The sequence below is a fragment of the Mercenaria mercenaria genome, chromosome 1 (genome assembly GCF_021730395.1).
Source record: "Mercenaria mercenaria strain notata chromosome 1, MADL_Memer_1, whole genome shotgun sequence".
Taxonomy (NCBI): domain Eukaryota; kingdom Metazoa; phylum Mollusca; class Bivalvia; order Venerida; family Veneridae; genus Mercenaria; species Mercenaria mercenaria.
In genome coordinates this window covers 49,636,106-49,653,303 of record NC_069361.1, presented here as the reverse complement: position 1 = coordinate 49,653,303, position 17,198 = coordinate 49,636,106, and the positions used below count along the sequence as shown (strand labels likewise).

The window sequence follows — 17,198 nt, the reverse complement described above, 5'->3', positions numbered from 1 at the left end:
TATACATAAAGTAACATATTTGGTGAAGTAATTTTCAAATATGGTAACCTACACAACAAGAGGACCATGCTGGTCCTGAATCGCTCATCTGTCCACACGCAACCCAGTTCATTGTGGCTAAGTTTCATTGAAAACCACCAAGTAGTTTCAAAGTATGGCCTCTAGAGAGGTCAAAAGGTTTTTCTATTATTTGACCTAATGACCTAGTTTTTGACGGCACGTGACCCAGTTTCGAACTTGAACTAGATATCATCAAGGTGAACATTCTGACCAATTTTCGTGAAGATCCATTGAAAAGTATGGCCTCTAGAGAGGTCACAAGGTTTCTCTATTTTTAGACCTACTGACCTAGTTTTTGATCGCACGTGACCCAGTTTCGAACTTGACCTAGATATCATTAAGGTAAACATTCTGACCAATTTTCATGAAGATCCATTGAAAAATATGGCCTCTAGGAAGGTCACAAGGATTTTCTATTTTTAGAACTACTGACCTAGTTTTGGACCGCACATGACCCAGTTTCAAACTTTACCTAGATATCATCAAGATGAACATTCTGACCAACTTTCATAAAGATCCCATGAAAAATGTGCCCCCTAGAGTGGTCACAAGCAAAAGTTTATGCACAGACGACGGACGCCGCGCGATCACAAAAGCTCACCTTGTCACTTTGTAACAGGTGTGCTAAAAATGGACAGATTGTCTCAAACTTATGCCAGAAAGATTTGGACCATTCCTTCTAAACGTGAGTTTTTGCAAATATCAGAATTTAAACATCATAGACAATTGAGTTCTAGCATGGACCCTTGTATATATATGTGCAGATAAGGGAAACTACCTGCATAACAGATTATTGCCTTTTCGAAGAGTACTTTGAGAACAAGGGTTCAATTTTTATGGAACTGAAAAACAAAAACACAAATTTGTAGACAAGTTTAATTTATTCTTTTTATGCAACAAAATAAAAAACAAGCAGTAAATGAATTTGAATAACCTATAGACATTATGTGACTAGTTTCATGATAAATCATGGTCACACACAGAACGCATATGTACTAACAAATATCCATATTATCATAAAATGATTCCAGCACTGCCCCAATTGCACCAGGACCCTTTTATAAATAACGCTAGCATACATGACATGTATTGCTTCACATATGTAGCAGATGATTAACAAAGCAACATGATGCAAATGCACATGTTCTATTTATTTATTTATTTATTTGGGTTTTACGGAGCACCAACACAGTATAGGTTATATGGCGCCAAACAGGACTACAAATTTTGGTTCCACATCTCATTTACATCAAATAACAAGAGGACCATGATGGTCCTGAATCGCTCACCTTTTCCCACATGACCCAGTTTTGAGTATGACGTCGTTTTTTCTATTATTTGACATAGTGACCTAGTTTTTGAGCTCATGTGACCCAGTTTTGAACTTGACTTAGATATTATCAAGATAAAAATTCTGACCAATTTTCATGAAGATCCATTGAAAAATATGGCCTCTGGAGAGGTCACAAGGTTTTTCTATTATTTGACCTACTGACCTAGTTTTCGAAGGTACGTGACCCTGTTTTGAACTTTATAAGGTGAACATTCTCACTAATTTTCATGAAGATCTCATGAAAAATATGGCCTCTAGAGAGGTCACAAGGTTTTTCTATTTTTATACCTACTGGCCTAGTTTTTGACCGCACGTGACCCAGTTTCGAAACTGACCTAGATATCATCAAGGTGAACATTCAGATCAATTTTCATGAAGATCCATTGAAAAATAATATATTATTATGGCCTCTAGAGAGGTCAAAAGATTTTTCTAATTTTAGACCTACTGACCTAGTTTTTGACCGCAGTTGACCCAGTTTCAAACTTGGCCTAGATATCATCAAGATGAACATTCAGACCAACTTTCATACAGATCCCATGAAAAGTATGGCCTCTAGAGAGGTCACAAGGTTTTTTTATTATTTGACCAACTGACCTAGTTTTTTATGGCACGTGACCCACTTTCAAATTTGACCTAGATATCATCAACATGAACATTCAGACCAACTTTCATACAGATCCCGTTAAAAATATGGCCTCTAGAGAGGTCACAAAGTTTTTCTATTATTTGACCTACTGACCTAGAATTTGAAGGCACGTGACCCACTTTCGAACTTCACCTAGATATCATCAAGGTGAACATTCAGACCAACTTTCATACAGATCCCATGAAAAATATGGCCTCTAGAGAGCTCACAAGGTTTTTCTATTTTTAGACCTACTGACCTAGTTTTTGACAGCACGTGACCCAGTTTCGAACTTGACCTAGATATCATCAAGGTGAACATTCTGACCAACTTTCATAAAGATCCCACAAAAAATGTGACCTCTAGAGTGGTCACAAGCAAAAGTTTACGGACGCACAGACGGATGCACGGACGGACGACGGACGCCGCGCGATCACAAAAGCTCACCTTGTCACTTTGTGACAGGTGAGCTAAAAACATGAGGTATGGAATCAAAATTTGCATACCTGCTGGAATCAGAGTTACTGCAGAACCAAGTGTTAAGACCCTATTAGTCACCTCTTACGATCATGCAAGGGTATGGCAGTGGTTCCAATTCTTTACACAGATCGTCCCAGAACCACATGGGACTGCACATATTCTACGGGATCTTTCAAACAATTTAGTAATCACCTACGATAACATCAATGTTTTGCTAGTAGAAAAACAAACACCATGAAAAGCAAACACACAGTTCTAGGTAGTCTGTATTCAGACCATATTCTGTTTTTATCATAATTATGCAGTAACTTCTCAAGCTATTACAAATGTCCATTTGGTTCTAAAAAATAGTATAGAGTAGAACAAGTCCTGGTAAAAGTATGTGTTGATGGAAAATAGTATATGGTTCCTTGCAGTACTTAACTTACATGTACTAGTTCCTTAACATCTTGCTGATTTATCAAAATGTTATCAGTGTCATCCTTAGTAGGTATTTATTTCACAAAAAGAAAACACACAAAAAAAACCCCACAACAGATTGTGTATTTACTGACCAATTACCTTTGAAAGAGTTTTCAGCACTGCAGAAGACAGATCCAAAGGTTATATCACTAAAATAATTTATGTAATGAATAAAAATAATCTTAATGAAACATCAAACACATATGAAACTAACAGCTAATAGTATGCTTATCACCTGTCTAAAACAAAATTTTGGCAAATCACACTTAAAATGTTTTACCAAGAAACAGACAAAGAACTAGCTGTAACCATCAATGTATACATAACAATACAACAGTAAATTGAGGCTCCTTTACATTCATTTACTTAACACAACAAATCAGCAACATGATACAGGCATAACAAGTTGTTAATATCGACCAAAGAGAAAGCACATACCAAATACTTGATAATATCAACAAGTTGTATAACTACATGTATAGGTTAATATTTGGTTAAAAATATCAACATCACAGTGTGATCTGCCTATGGTGAGAAATAAACTAAATACAGTTTAACACACATACAATGCATGCTTCTAGATTTACATCAAAATTTCAGGTCTTAAAACATACAATCACCTCTAAAATTACAGAGAACCTGTAAACATTTTTGGTATAATGATACCATAGTTTGTGAAATAAAGGAAATATTCTATCATTTTACATTACAGTTATACTCTGTGACTAATATAGTAAAATGTTTTCTCATTTACTCATTTCACAGACAACACCTGTAAGTACTTTCAAAATTTAAATGCATCACATCAATTTTTAAACATTAACTTAAGTTCCAAAACTGGAAAATACTTACAGATGTGGGATGCTTTAAGACAAACAAATGCTAACCCCTGTAATATATATGAAGCTGGTTACAACTGGTTTTCATCTCAAATGGATTTGCAACAAAAAATAAATAGCATAATATACTTTATGTTACAATAATACATGTATATGTGTTCAAAAAAGGATGAACAATTGTAACATTCAGTTCATTTTCTGTTTTTCACAGAACATAAAAATTAATTACAACATAAAAACTGAACATTCCATTATTATTATATCTTTGCTCTTCTGATAATTCTTTACAATAGAAGCTCATTTCAAACACAGAAGTATCATTTGTAAAGTAAATGCTACATCCCATTCATTTATATACCTATTTTTGGCTTCCTACTAAACAGTTTCTAAATATTCATTTACATGCACAACTTTCACTGCTAACAAGAGCTCATCGAACACGAAATGCCCCCCTTGATGCATTCAGTAATTGCACAAGGAACAGAAATTATATGCTCACTGTAAACAAAAGTTCTACCATTCTGGTTTAATCTGACCTTGACCTTTAACCTATTAGCCTAACAAGAGATTACAGAGTGATCTTGGCGCCATCCACTGAGCCATTTTTGAATGTTGCAAATTTCAAGACTAGCTCAAGATCAAAATCAAGGTCAAATTTCATTTCAGTACAAAACAATGTGTATGTGGTCCAAATTTGAAAGCTGTGGCCTGAGAAATGTGAAAGCAGGTCACTAGATCAATTTCAAGGTCAAAGTTCATTTCGGTAGACAGAACTATGCATGTGCTTCAAATTTGGAGGCTGTAGCTTGAGAAATGTGAAAGTAGGTAATAGATAAAAATCAATGTCAAATTTCAATTCAGAACACAAAAATATGCATGAGGTCCAAATTTGAAGCCTGTAGCTTCAGAAATGTGAAAGTAGGTCACTAGGTCAATCTCAAGATCAAAGTTCATTTCGGTATACAAAACTATGCATGTGGTTCAAATTTGAAGGCTGTAGCTTGAGAAATGTGAAAGTAGGCCACTAGGTCAAAATCAAGGTCAACTTTTATTTCGGAACACAAAACTATGAGAGTGGTCCAAATTTGAAGCCTGTACCTTCAAAAATGTGAAAGTAGGTCACTAGGTCAATAACAAGGTCAAAGTTTTTTTGGTACACAAACCTATGCATGTGGTCCAAATTTGAAGGCAGTAGCTACAGAAATGTGAAAGTAGGTCACTAGGTCAAGATCAAGGTCAACTCATGTCAAGGTTCATCTTGCCACTCAAAACTATACATGTGGTCCAAATTTGAATGATGTAAGTTATGGACATGAAGATTCTAAGTTTTTCCCTATATAAGTCTATATGAACCATATGTCCCCTGTGGCGGGGCTATATTTGACCCTAGAGGGATAATTTGAACAAACTTGGTAGAGAACCACAAAATGATGCTACATTACAAAATATCAAAGCCACAGTCTTTGTGGTTTGGACAAGATTTTCAAAGTTTTTACCCTATAAAAGTCTATGTAAACCATGTGACCCCCAGAGCGGAGCCATATTTGACCCTAGGGGAATAATTTGAACAATCTTAGTAGAGGACCACTAGATGATGTCTTATACAAAATATCAAAGCCCTAGGCCCTGTGGTTTTGGACAAGATGTTTTTAAAAGTTTTTTCCTATATAAGTCTATATAAACCATGTGACCCCCGGGGTGGGGCCATATTTGACCCCAGGGAAATAATCTGAACAATCTTGGTAGAGGACCACTAGATTTTGCTACATACCAAATATCAAAGCCCTAGGCCCTATGGTTTTGGAAACAAGAAGATCAGAAACAGTTTAACTGTTCCTGGCCAATGTGACCTTGACCTTTGACCTAATGACCTCAAAATCAATAGGAATCATCTGCTGGTCATGGCCAACCTAACTTATCAATTTTCCTGATACTAGGCCCAAGCGTTCTTGAGTTATTGCCTGGAAACCATTTTACTGTTCCTGGTCACTGTGACCTTGACCTTTGACATACTGACCTCAAAATCAATAGGGGTCATCTGGTAGTCATGATCAACCTCCCTATCAACTTTCGTGACCCTAGGCATAAACATTCTTGAGTTATCATCCGGAAACCGTTTTACTGTTCAGGGTCACTGTGACCTTGACCTGTAACATACTGACCTCAAAATCAACAGGGATCATCTGCTGGTCATTATCAACCTCCGTATCAACTTTCATGATCCTAGGCCCAAGTGTTCTTGAGTTATCATCCGGAAACCGTTTTACTATTCAGGGTCACTGTGACCTTGACCTTTGATATACAGACCTCAAAATCAATAGGGGTCATCTGCTGGTGATGACCAACCTCCCTATCAACTTTCATGATCCTAAGCCCAAGCGTTCTTGAGTTATCATCCGGAAACGGACTGGTCTACATTCCGACCGACCGACAGACCGACCGACATCTGCAAAACAATATACCCCTCCTTCTTCAAAGGGGGGCATAATAATTGTGCAATTCAAAATGGTGTTGTCCCACTGTTCATTCATTTGAAAGGTGGCCAATCAGATTGTGTTCATGTAATGGATGTATTCCAACCATTATGGTCTGATTATTTAATCTTTTTGATACTCACTGTGCACTTAGTGTATGACAGATTTTCACTGGTGGCATTTTTACAACTGATTTTCCTATCCTGGCTGCCTAACCAAGATAGCAGTATTTTAGCATAAATATAAATTTGATAAACGTACTTAGCCTAGGGAACGAGATAAATATAAGAATATATGAAATTCATTAGAAATGCAAGTTTTAAAAAATCAAAGTTACCTCCCTTTTCCTATCTTGGTTGGGCAACCAAGATATATTGGAAATGAATGAATTCAAAAGCCAGAGACATATTTAAAACCAGAAATTTTGCTGAAATAAAAGAAAATACTCAGTGTTTTAAACAATTTTCATATTAAAGGGGGATAATTACACAATTTTATAAAAGTCAATAAAATATACATTTGTAATAGGGATATAATATCTTGAAAAAAGTCTTTTTGATCCTAAAATAAATCTCTAGTAGCATATACGAACACTCAAAAATGTTGCTTATATGTGACTGACCGCCTTTAAAAATATGGAAAGAAAATAGTGCATTTCAATAATCAAATAAAAATATAAAAGGACAGCCATATATTCATTGTGAAATATGCTGACAATCAGTAATTTTAACAATGATTTTCTGGTAATGAGTTTTGTCATGAATATTCTGTGTACATGATCCAACGGTAAAAACAACAATGTAGCATAAAATATACATAAATTAACAAAATATTCATATATAAAATTCACTTCAAAATAACATTTGTAACAAGATCTGTACATACATATTATTTACAGTAAAAATATACTTTTTAATACATACATTTTATTCTCTTAATCAAATGTAATGAATTAATTAAACAATAGACTACATTCTACAACTTTATCTACACACAGTATTCAAAAACCATCATCTCAGTTTCACAAAGCATGACTTTTGTATAAGGTATGTAAACCACAAACAACCTTGAAGCTACACACATTGAAGTTAATTTCAGGATATGTCATCATAAAAAAGAATCAATAATGCCTACAGAAGTTTATTACTGTTAAATCTGTTAACCTTGTGACACCCTGTTTTCATAAATTTCCTCATATTCACCCAACAGTCTCTAGGTAGGGTAAATGTGTGGCTCAAAAAAAGTTATTTTCCATTTCCATGCTCCCCCATCCTCGAGAATTAAAACTTAAGGAATGTTCAGACAATTTTTCAGCAGATGTCTACTACTGTGTATAATGGTTTTCTCCACATATGCATACACACACTTACATATGCATTTTGGACTCTCAAACTCTCCAATAGTGTTGCATGCCTGGTAAAATATATCTACATTTTTTAACACTACATATTCCCAAATATCACATCATTAAATTTTACATTCATACTGTGACTATTTCGGATATGCTCGAGATCTTCTTATTATTTGCACCAATGTGTATATTATGTCATTGCTTCTGTAATTTGTAAATATTATAACATAAAGAGTGCATATACAGAATGGTTTTGATATGTTTTACATCATTCCAAAGCACCAAATGATGTCCGCTCTAAAATCATTCAAGCATACATTTTGTGTGATCCTTTAAATGGAAATCTAAGCCAGGCATTTTTTTTCTTCCTTCACTCATTTAACTGTATCAAATGTGTACATGTATTTGCAATATGACCATTATGCTGGAAAATAGTCAATAGGGATGCTGATGACGTTCTTACAATATATTTGTAAATGCACAAAAAGCACTTGGACAGCTGATAGGTTAAACAGTTTGCTCTGATAACAGCCAGAAATAATCATATTCCATTTTTTCTGATGACCCAGAGTTTCTTTTTTTTTTTAAACTAAAAAGGGAAGTGACCTGAGCCCATTATTTGGCCAAGAAAATGGCTCAGTTTTGGGGTAAAAAAGAAATAAAATATGGGACCAACCAGACTGCATATTTCAATAAATTATTCAAAACAAGAGGGTCATGATGACCCTGGATCACTCACCTGAGTAATATGAGCTACATGTTTCAAATGTCAAACTGATGATAAAATATTAGAAAGTCAGTAGGTCACATTCATGGTCAATGAAATTCAGTTTTACGATTTGTGTGCAAAACTGTGTATGTCATCAAAATTTCCAGGCGGTATCTTAAAAAACAAGAAAGTAGGTCAGCAGGTTAAGGTCACAGTCAAGTGACATCATATTACTTGGGGTCATCAGGTAATTATAATTAAATAGTCTTGGAAATAGGTTAAGTATTTTTCCTATATAGCACACATAATAACTAAGTGACCCCAGGGCGGGGCCTCTTTTAACCCCGGGGCATAATTTGAACAATTTTGGTAAAGGACTACTAGACAATGCATCATACCAAATATCAAAAGCCTAGGTCATATGGTTTCTGACAAGAAGATTTTTAAAGCTTTTTCCTATATAAGTCTATATAAAACTTGGGACCCCAGGGCCTCTTTTCACCCAAGGGGTAAAATTTGAACAATTTTGGTTGAGGACCATAAGACAATGCTAGAAACCAAATATCAAAGGTCTAAGTGTTGTGGTTTCAGACAAGAAGATTTTTAAACTTTTTTCCTATATAAGTCTATGTAAAACTTGGGACCCCCGGGGTGGGGCCATATTTGACCTAGGGGGATAATTTGAACAATCTTGATAGAGGACCACTAGATGATGCTACATACCAAATATCAAAGCCTTAGGCCATGTGGTTTTGTACAAGAAAATTTTCAAAGTTTTCCCTGTATAAGTCTATATAAACCATGTGACCCCCGGGGCGGGGCCATATTTAACCCTAGGGGGATAATTTGAACAATCTTGGTAGAAGACTACTAGATGATGCTACATACCAAATATCAAAGCCCTATGCCATGCGGTTTTGTACAAGAAGATTTTCAAAGTTTTCCCTATATAAGTCTATATAAACCATGTGACCCCCAGGGCGGGGCCATATTTGACCCTAGGGGGATAATTTGAACCATTTTGGTAGAGGACCACTAGATGATACTACACACCAGGTATCAAAGTCCTAGGTCCTGTGGTGTTGGACAAGAAGATTTTTAAAGTTATTCCTTTCGGTTGCCATGGCAACCAGAGTTCTGCATGGAATTCAATTCTTTGAATAATTTTGAAAGGGGGCCACCCAAGGATCATTCCTGTGAAGTTTGGTGTAATTCTGCCTAGTGGTTTTCAAGAAGAAGATTTTTTTAGGAAATGTTGACAGACGGACGACGGACATTGAGCGGTCACAAAAGCTCACCACGAGCCTTTGGCTCAGGTGAGCTAACAAGAAATAAAAGAAAATACATGAATATACCAGAACAATATCCATTATCTTGCATTTACAACAGTATGACTACTATGGACAAAAACATGTTCTTACTATATTTCAATAGTATCTACATCATTATGAGATTCAAGAAATGTCAACGTTATTATTACAATGGCGAAGTAAAGGCAAATCTTATTAATTGTCACAAATATTTCGCAGAATAATTAAATCAATTATACCTAATCCTCAGCAATTTGCTGTTCCCATTAACAGCAACTGTGAAAGTGTCTTGCCCAAGGTGAAAAGTAAAGATTTGAACCTAGAGCCTTCACCTCATAGAAAAGCATCTTTGCAATCTCAACTGTCAATGTAGGGATAACGCATGTTTTTTTGTGTTATAACATCTGCAGAATCTCGAGGGATTGGTTGGTGCCCGAGCCCGTAGGGTACCAACGTATCCCGAGCGATTCTGAAGATGTTATAACATGAAAATAACATGCGCTAATGCTTTTCTAGCATAAAACGCGGAAAAACGAATGCCTGAATACATTATCCCTCAACGTCATTAAATTTCCATGAAATGTGCGGGAATATCCGTTTTGTTTTTTCACGTTGACGTCATTTCCATTTGAATTATCCGTTTTGGGGCCGTAATACGTTTACACTCTTCCACGGAACGCGCATATATAAAAAGGTGTTATAACAGCATGTGAGCACGAGAATCTCTCTGTTAACACACGTTTTCTCTCCTGTTAAAACACCCCCAAAAAGTGACAAGAATAGCAGTTTTATGCTAGAATGCATGATAATAATGAAAATACTTCATTTAATTGGAATACTGCTTCAAAACAATTTTTGTTCACTGTATCTGGAATTGTTCTATCTCTTCTTTCCTCTACTTTTGTTACCTTTGACTTATTTGATCAAATCTGCACAGAAGAATTTGTATTATTCCTCTAGTCTTGATAAATTTGTTACACAAAAATATATACTGGTAACAATTACGTCGCAGGTGTCCTCAAATCAAATTAAGTATCACTATTTTTCTATTTCTATGCATCTAAATTTTTCATTCAATATCAACCAATATCAAAATTTCAAGATCCTATTTACAAGAAGTATAAATCCAGGAATTTACTCCAAAAATAATTTACTGAGGATATACCAATAAATAATCAAACACTATATAGTATTAATACATGTTTACAGACTACGAAACAATTGCAAACTACATACATGTAAACTGACTAAGAAACAATTATAACCTATAAAGTTCATATGAAAACAATATAAAAATTTGTTTCTGTAAAAAAACAACAAACAGCACTAATAATTAACAACAGATCTACATTACAGACAATAGGGACATGTCTGCAGATTTATGTAGTTTTTTTAACAAACGTTTTAAAAGATATAATTTCAGTTGTTAGGAATCTTACAAATAAACTGCTAAACAAATAAAAAGATTCTGTGAGTTATATGGTGTATTTATTTATAAAATGCCTCATTATATCTGTAAAATACAGGGAAAAGCTATGTGCTATGTTAGATTCTGAGTAAACATTTGATTTCAAATAGCAACATATACATTGCATTTATTTGTGAAATTAGACATTTCATATACTGTACTTTGCTATCCATTTAAAAATTTGATATTGTGATATAAATCTGTAGGCATGCCCCTTTGATTATATACATATATACATGCACCAGCATATTTCATAACCTTTCAGTAACAACCAACAAGGTTGAGAATTCCTTTTAATTTTTAAACAGCAGGGTTTTAACACCAAAGATAAGCAAAATTTCTTTATATGTGATCTCAATACTAAAAATCAACATACTCATATCTTTGGAAATAGTATGAAATATGTGAACAAAGCTGTGCCAAGTCAAAATGAATTAATTTAAAGCTTTTAAAGTGTGTGGACTATGTAATGTTTAAACACTTTTGTGGCTATTTTTCAAATTAAAAAAGAAATGTTTAGTTGTGCATAAGGTTTTTCCTAACAGTAATTATTTTGGCGTTCTATTATTATTTTTTTTGGCATGATGCTAAAAAATACAATCTGGTTCTGTCAAGAAGATAATGTTTTGGATTTATCATTTCCCCCAAATTCTTTAATTGCAAAAACTGGATTTTACTAAGATACAGAAGTTAAAAAGAGCTTCTTAATACATAAGTTTACCAGCTCAGAACCGAATTTATTTTAAACATTATAAAACTTAGAAATAAACTGTTTCATACATATGTGAAGAAAGTGTGCTTACTGGTGTCAACCCTAACAGATCATTTAAACAAAATGATCATATTCTTACAACTGTGAGAACCAGAGCCAGTTTTCAGCCAGTTTCAATCTATGATAATGGATTTTCAGCTTTACTATCAACACCTATTAAAAGTGTGTTAGCAATCTTTCAACAGCAAAAACCTATTTTTCCAAACTAACAGCATTTTGTTTCAGGCCTTGAAATTGATCTCTTTGATGTTCCTATAACCTAGCAGTTTATCCTGATAAAAACTGAAATGTATACTAATTTAATTTAACTTTTAAGCTCACTTACAACAAGAGGGCCATAACGTCCCTATATCGCTCACCTGTTATCATTGCACTTAAACACAAGAAGGTCAAAAAATCATAATCAAGATCAATCAAAAGAATTATGAGAAAATATAGTTGAAATTTTTTTAAAGTTACTTCAAATAAAATTATTTTCAAATCAGGCCAGTAGTTTCATACAAGGTTTTCTGTACAGCCATATGGGAAAATGAGCCCCTCCCCCAGGCGGCCACTTTTCCAATGAATCAAAATTATCTGAAGGGACTTGGTAGAGGGTCACCCAAGAAACATTTGTGTAAAATTATTTTGAAAACGGACCAGCAGTTTCTGACAAAAAGATTTTCAAAGTTCCATATAGGCATATAGGGAAAATAAACAAAACCACTTGGGGGCCATGTTTTTCGCTGAATCAAAATTATTTGAAGGAATATAGTAGAGGAACACCCAAGGAACACTAGTCTTGTGTAAAATTGTTTTGAAATCAGTTTCTTTATAGCCATAAGTCCAAAGGACAGGAACAACAAAGGAAAGAAATTTAACCAAAAAGATAACAAGCATTCTTACACGGTACAGATATGTCAAAATACACCTAAAAATTGGAGGTATCATCCATGTTGTACCACAGAAAAGTGGTCTCGGTTTTTCCCTACAGTAAATAATAAAAAAGTTACTAAATAATCTATTTATAGTTACATAAAAGGGAAGTAATTAAAAAACAATAATTGTTAGTGAACAAAAGAAGGATCTGCCAAATAAAAACAAGAGCACTGCAATGCAATACAAATGCAGAGCAATATACACACAAAACAAAGTCATATGACCTTTGACTCCTAAGTGTGACCTTGACTTTGAAGTGAGCCATCCGAAACATGCGCTCTGCAAGTCATTTCGGTGAGGTGAACATTTGTGTCAGGTTTCTTTGAAATCCTTCAAGGGGTTCAAGAGTTACAGAGCGGAACGGAAATTGCTAACCAACAGACAGACAGATGGACACCGAGGCGATAACATATGCCCCTTCGGGCGTATAAAAAGGAATCAAGATCTTATGGTGATACAAGTTGTGTGCAAGTTTGGTTAAAATCAAATCATAAATGAAGCTGCTATTGTGCAGACAAGGTCAAAATAGCTAATTTTGGCCCTTTCAGGGGCCATAACTCTGGAACCCATTATGGGATCTGGCGGGTTTAAGAAAGGAACCAAGATCTTATAGTGACACAAGTTTTGTGCAAGTTTGATTAAATTCAATTCATAAATAAAGCTGCTATTGTGCAGACAAGGTCAAAATAGCTAATTCTGGCCCTTTCAGGGGCCATAACTCTGGAACCCATGAAGGAATCTGGCCAGTTCAAGAAAGGAACCAAGATCTTGTAGCGATACAAGTTGTGTGCAAGTTTGGTTAAAATAAAATCATAAATGAAGCTGCTGTTGTGCAGACAAGGTCAAAATAGCTAATTCTGGCCCTTTCAGGGGCCATAACTCTGGAACCCATCAAGGGATCTGGCTGGTCCAAGAAAGGAACCGAGATCTTACGATGACACAAGTTTTATGCAAGTCTGGTTAAAATCAAATCATAAATGAAGCTGCTATTGTGCAGACAAGGTCAAAATAGCTAATTTTGGCCTTTTCAGGGGCCATAACTCTGGAACCCATAACCGGATCTGGCCAGTTCAAGAAAGGAACCAAGATCTTATGGTGATACAAGTTGTGTGCATGTTTGGTTAAAATAAAATCATCATGCAGACACGAAATTGTGGACGGACGACAGATGATCACAAAAGCTCACCCTGTCACTACGTGACAGGTGAGCTAATAATGAGGGTTGTCTCAGAAAACCTTGAACTTTTTTTATTATTTCGAAAATAAGAGATGCATCAAATCATTATTTTAACTGATGTTATTTCAATGTATACTCGACAGGACAATAGAGTTTAAAAAAATTAACAAGTGCTCGTAGAACACCAAATGACCCCCTTGATGTATTCAGTAACTGCACAAGGAACAGCAATTATTTGGTCACTGTGCACTTGACGTTTGATGTACTGACCTCAAATCAATAGTCATGGGTCATTTACCAGTCATAAGTGGCCTTCGTATCAAATGTGTCATTAGACCAATTGACCTCAAAATAAATAGGGGTCATTTGCTGGCCATGATCAACCTCCCTATTAAGTTTCGTGATCCCAGGCCCAAGCGTTCTCAAGTTATCATCTGGAAATGGTTTAACTGTTCCGGGTCAATGTGACCTTGACTTTTACCTACTGACCTCAAAATCAATAGGGGTCTTCTGCTGGTCATGACAAACCTGCCTATCAACTTTCATGATCCTAGGCCCAAGCAGTCTTGAGTTACCATCTGGAAATCGATTGGTCTATGGACCGACTGACCAAGCGACCGACTGGCATCTGCAAAACAATTTACCCCCCTCCTTCTTCGAAGGGGGTCATAAATATCTGCCATATTATTTGAGTATTTTTTAAACTAGAAGGTGTTTTTGGCACAAAAACATATGTCTCCCCCCTATGTATACCTTTAGCTCTGGTGGCCATTTTGTGCAGCAAAGTGTAATGTGTCAGCAACTAGGCTTGGTACTGATCACTCCTGTGAAGCTTTGTCAAAATCCAGCCAGCAGTTTGACCTGTGAAAGCCGGACATGATTTTTATATCTTTAGTTCTGGCTGCTATTTTGTGCTGCAAAGTGAAACGTGTCGGTGATATGCACAACCAGGCTTGGTACTGATCACTTAATATGTGATGTTTCGTCGAAATCCAGCCAGCAGTTTTACCTGTGGAAGTCGGACAAGATCTTTCTATTTTTAGCAATGGTGGCCACTTTATGCAGCGAAGCAAAATGTGCCAGCGAAATGCACAACAAGGCTTGGTACTGATCACTCCTGTGAAGTTTCATCGAAATCCAACCAGCAGTTTGACCTGTGAAAGCCGGACAAGATTTTGCTATTTTTAGCTCTGGCAGCCATTTTGTGCAGCGAAGTGGAACATGCTGGCGATAAGCACAACCAGGCTTGGTACTGATTACTCCTGTGAAGTTTCGTCGAAATCCAGCCAGCAGTTTGACCTGTGAAAGCCGGACAAGCTCAAAGCGGACGGACGGCAGAGGTAAAAACAATATGTTTCCCCCATGTATGTATGGGGGAGACATAAGTCAGTACTAGTCGGTGCACACTCAGTTTTCCTCTTACAAAAAGAAGTGGCTTCCTTTTAAATTCATGTAACTTACCCGATATACATCTCACAGGATTAAAATTTATATCGTCGTTAACGGCAACATGTGGCACATAATAATTATGTTGCATTTAAAGTCTTTGACGTCACTTAAGTTAAAATAGTGACCATATTGTGAAAGTAACAGTCGCATGCACTTTCAGAAATGGCGATGTAAGATTAAGTTCGCAACCTTGATCTTTGACTTCAATAATCTAAGCACTACAGGCAATCAAGTTTGCAGTCCTGATCTTTTTTTTAAAAAGATTTGTTTATTTTTCTGTGGAGGAAGACCCCAGCTACGCCTCCGGGCATTATTTCAGGTATGGGCAGTCACCTATTTAGAACCTTAGAGCTTTGGATGGCTTCCTCACATGAAGAATTCTACACCCAAAGCAAGGTTTCAAACCATCACTGATGATGGGCAAGTGGAAAATGGCAAGACTTAGCAGCTAGGCCGCGATTTTATTAGGATTTTGAGAAACATCTACTTTATTAGGTTATAAAGCATTTTTCTTGCTTTTTATTGAGGAGAACGACTCCAGATAGCCATACGGGTATCACTTTAGGTATGGATAGTTGCTCACCAGGATAGAACCATCAACCTTCTGGGCAATGGCTCCTCATACTTGGACAATATATTCTTGTCACTTGAGATCATAAAATCAATTCAATTAAATGTATAAAGCCTGTGCTAGGGGATGTGAGAGATGATGCATATTTCATTACCTCTCATGAGCAGCCCCAATCAGAGTCTACAAAGATTTTTAACTTGGTTGCATTCTATGCTTCAGAAAGATTTTCTTACATTTAATTTCTTCAGATGAAAAAAATCTAAAACCTAAGCAAGGCTTCCAAATCACAGCAGTGAGGCATAAGTGATTCAGTTAGAAAACCTTAACCAATCGGCCTTGTACTTTGATCTACCGGTACAGGCCTCAAAACAATAGAGACTATCTACTGATCATAAGCAATTGGCCAACTCCTTCTCCAGTAAGTGGCACAGAAAATCAAAGAAGTTATATCAATTTTATGACCTACTGTATCCAACCTAAACTGCCTCCACTCAAAATAAGTTATTGGCAAGATCTGGGTCTCTTGCAACAATATTTTCATAAATGTATTCTAATCTCAACAAGGTTTCAAATCTTTTATCTTTTGGAAAACCAAGCTGCATTACTGCTGGTAAATGAAAGTAGAACTCTGGATGCCCATGTGTAAGAATACCAACAACTTTACCATCACTGGTAAGAAAAGGCGATCCAGAACCCCTGTGTTCCATGGAAATATCTAAAAAGATATTTTGCAATCTATCAATATGTCTGTAGCTGTTGTTAACAATATCAAGATTAGGAACAGCTGCCTGATAATGTCTGTAATTTCTACCATCCTCAGCATACAGCCAATTTTCACAGTCTGTAATTCTTTCAGTAACTGATGGAATGATAAGACATTTTGGATCTAAAACTTTAGTAGAATTGTTTGCTGGGTTTCCATAACCTATTCCTAATAAAGCATTCACACGCAGCCGTTCAAAATGAAGTCTATCTAGATTTAGTTTGTTTGGCAAGCCAGCAGGATTTGTTATTTGCAGAATTGTGTAGTCTAGTCTTAGATCATTTGTTGAAATTTTATGCCGTACTCTGTACTGAAAACGTGGTATCCAACATGCTGTTGTATTGAAGTTTATATAGACATTATCTCCCTCAAGACAAGTGAAATCATAATCTTCATTCATATTGGGATCTGAAATAAAAATATACAAGAGCGGT

The 17,198-nt window shown here is 35.8% G+C and overlaps 1 protein-coding gene across 1 annotated transcript in view; it reads right to left on the bottom strand.

Annotated features, from left to right (window-relative positions):
* Positions 1 to 922: 922 nt before the first annotated feature.
* The window catches only part of LOC128558232 (uncharacterized), a 46,384-nt gene continuing 30,108 nt past the window's right edge, over positions 923 to 17,198 (bottom strand). The window contains exon 7 of the mRNA XM_053547114.1: positions 923 to 17,172. Within this exon, the coding sequence (XP_053403089.1) occupies positions 16,493 to 17,172 (680 nt within the window). The 3' untranslated portion in view covers positions 923 to 16,492. The remainder of the gene's footprint in view (positions 17,173 to 17,198) is intronic.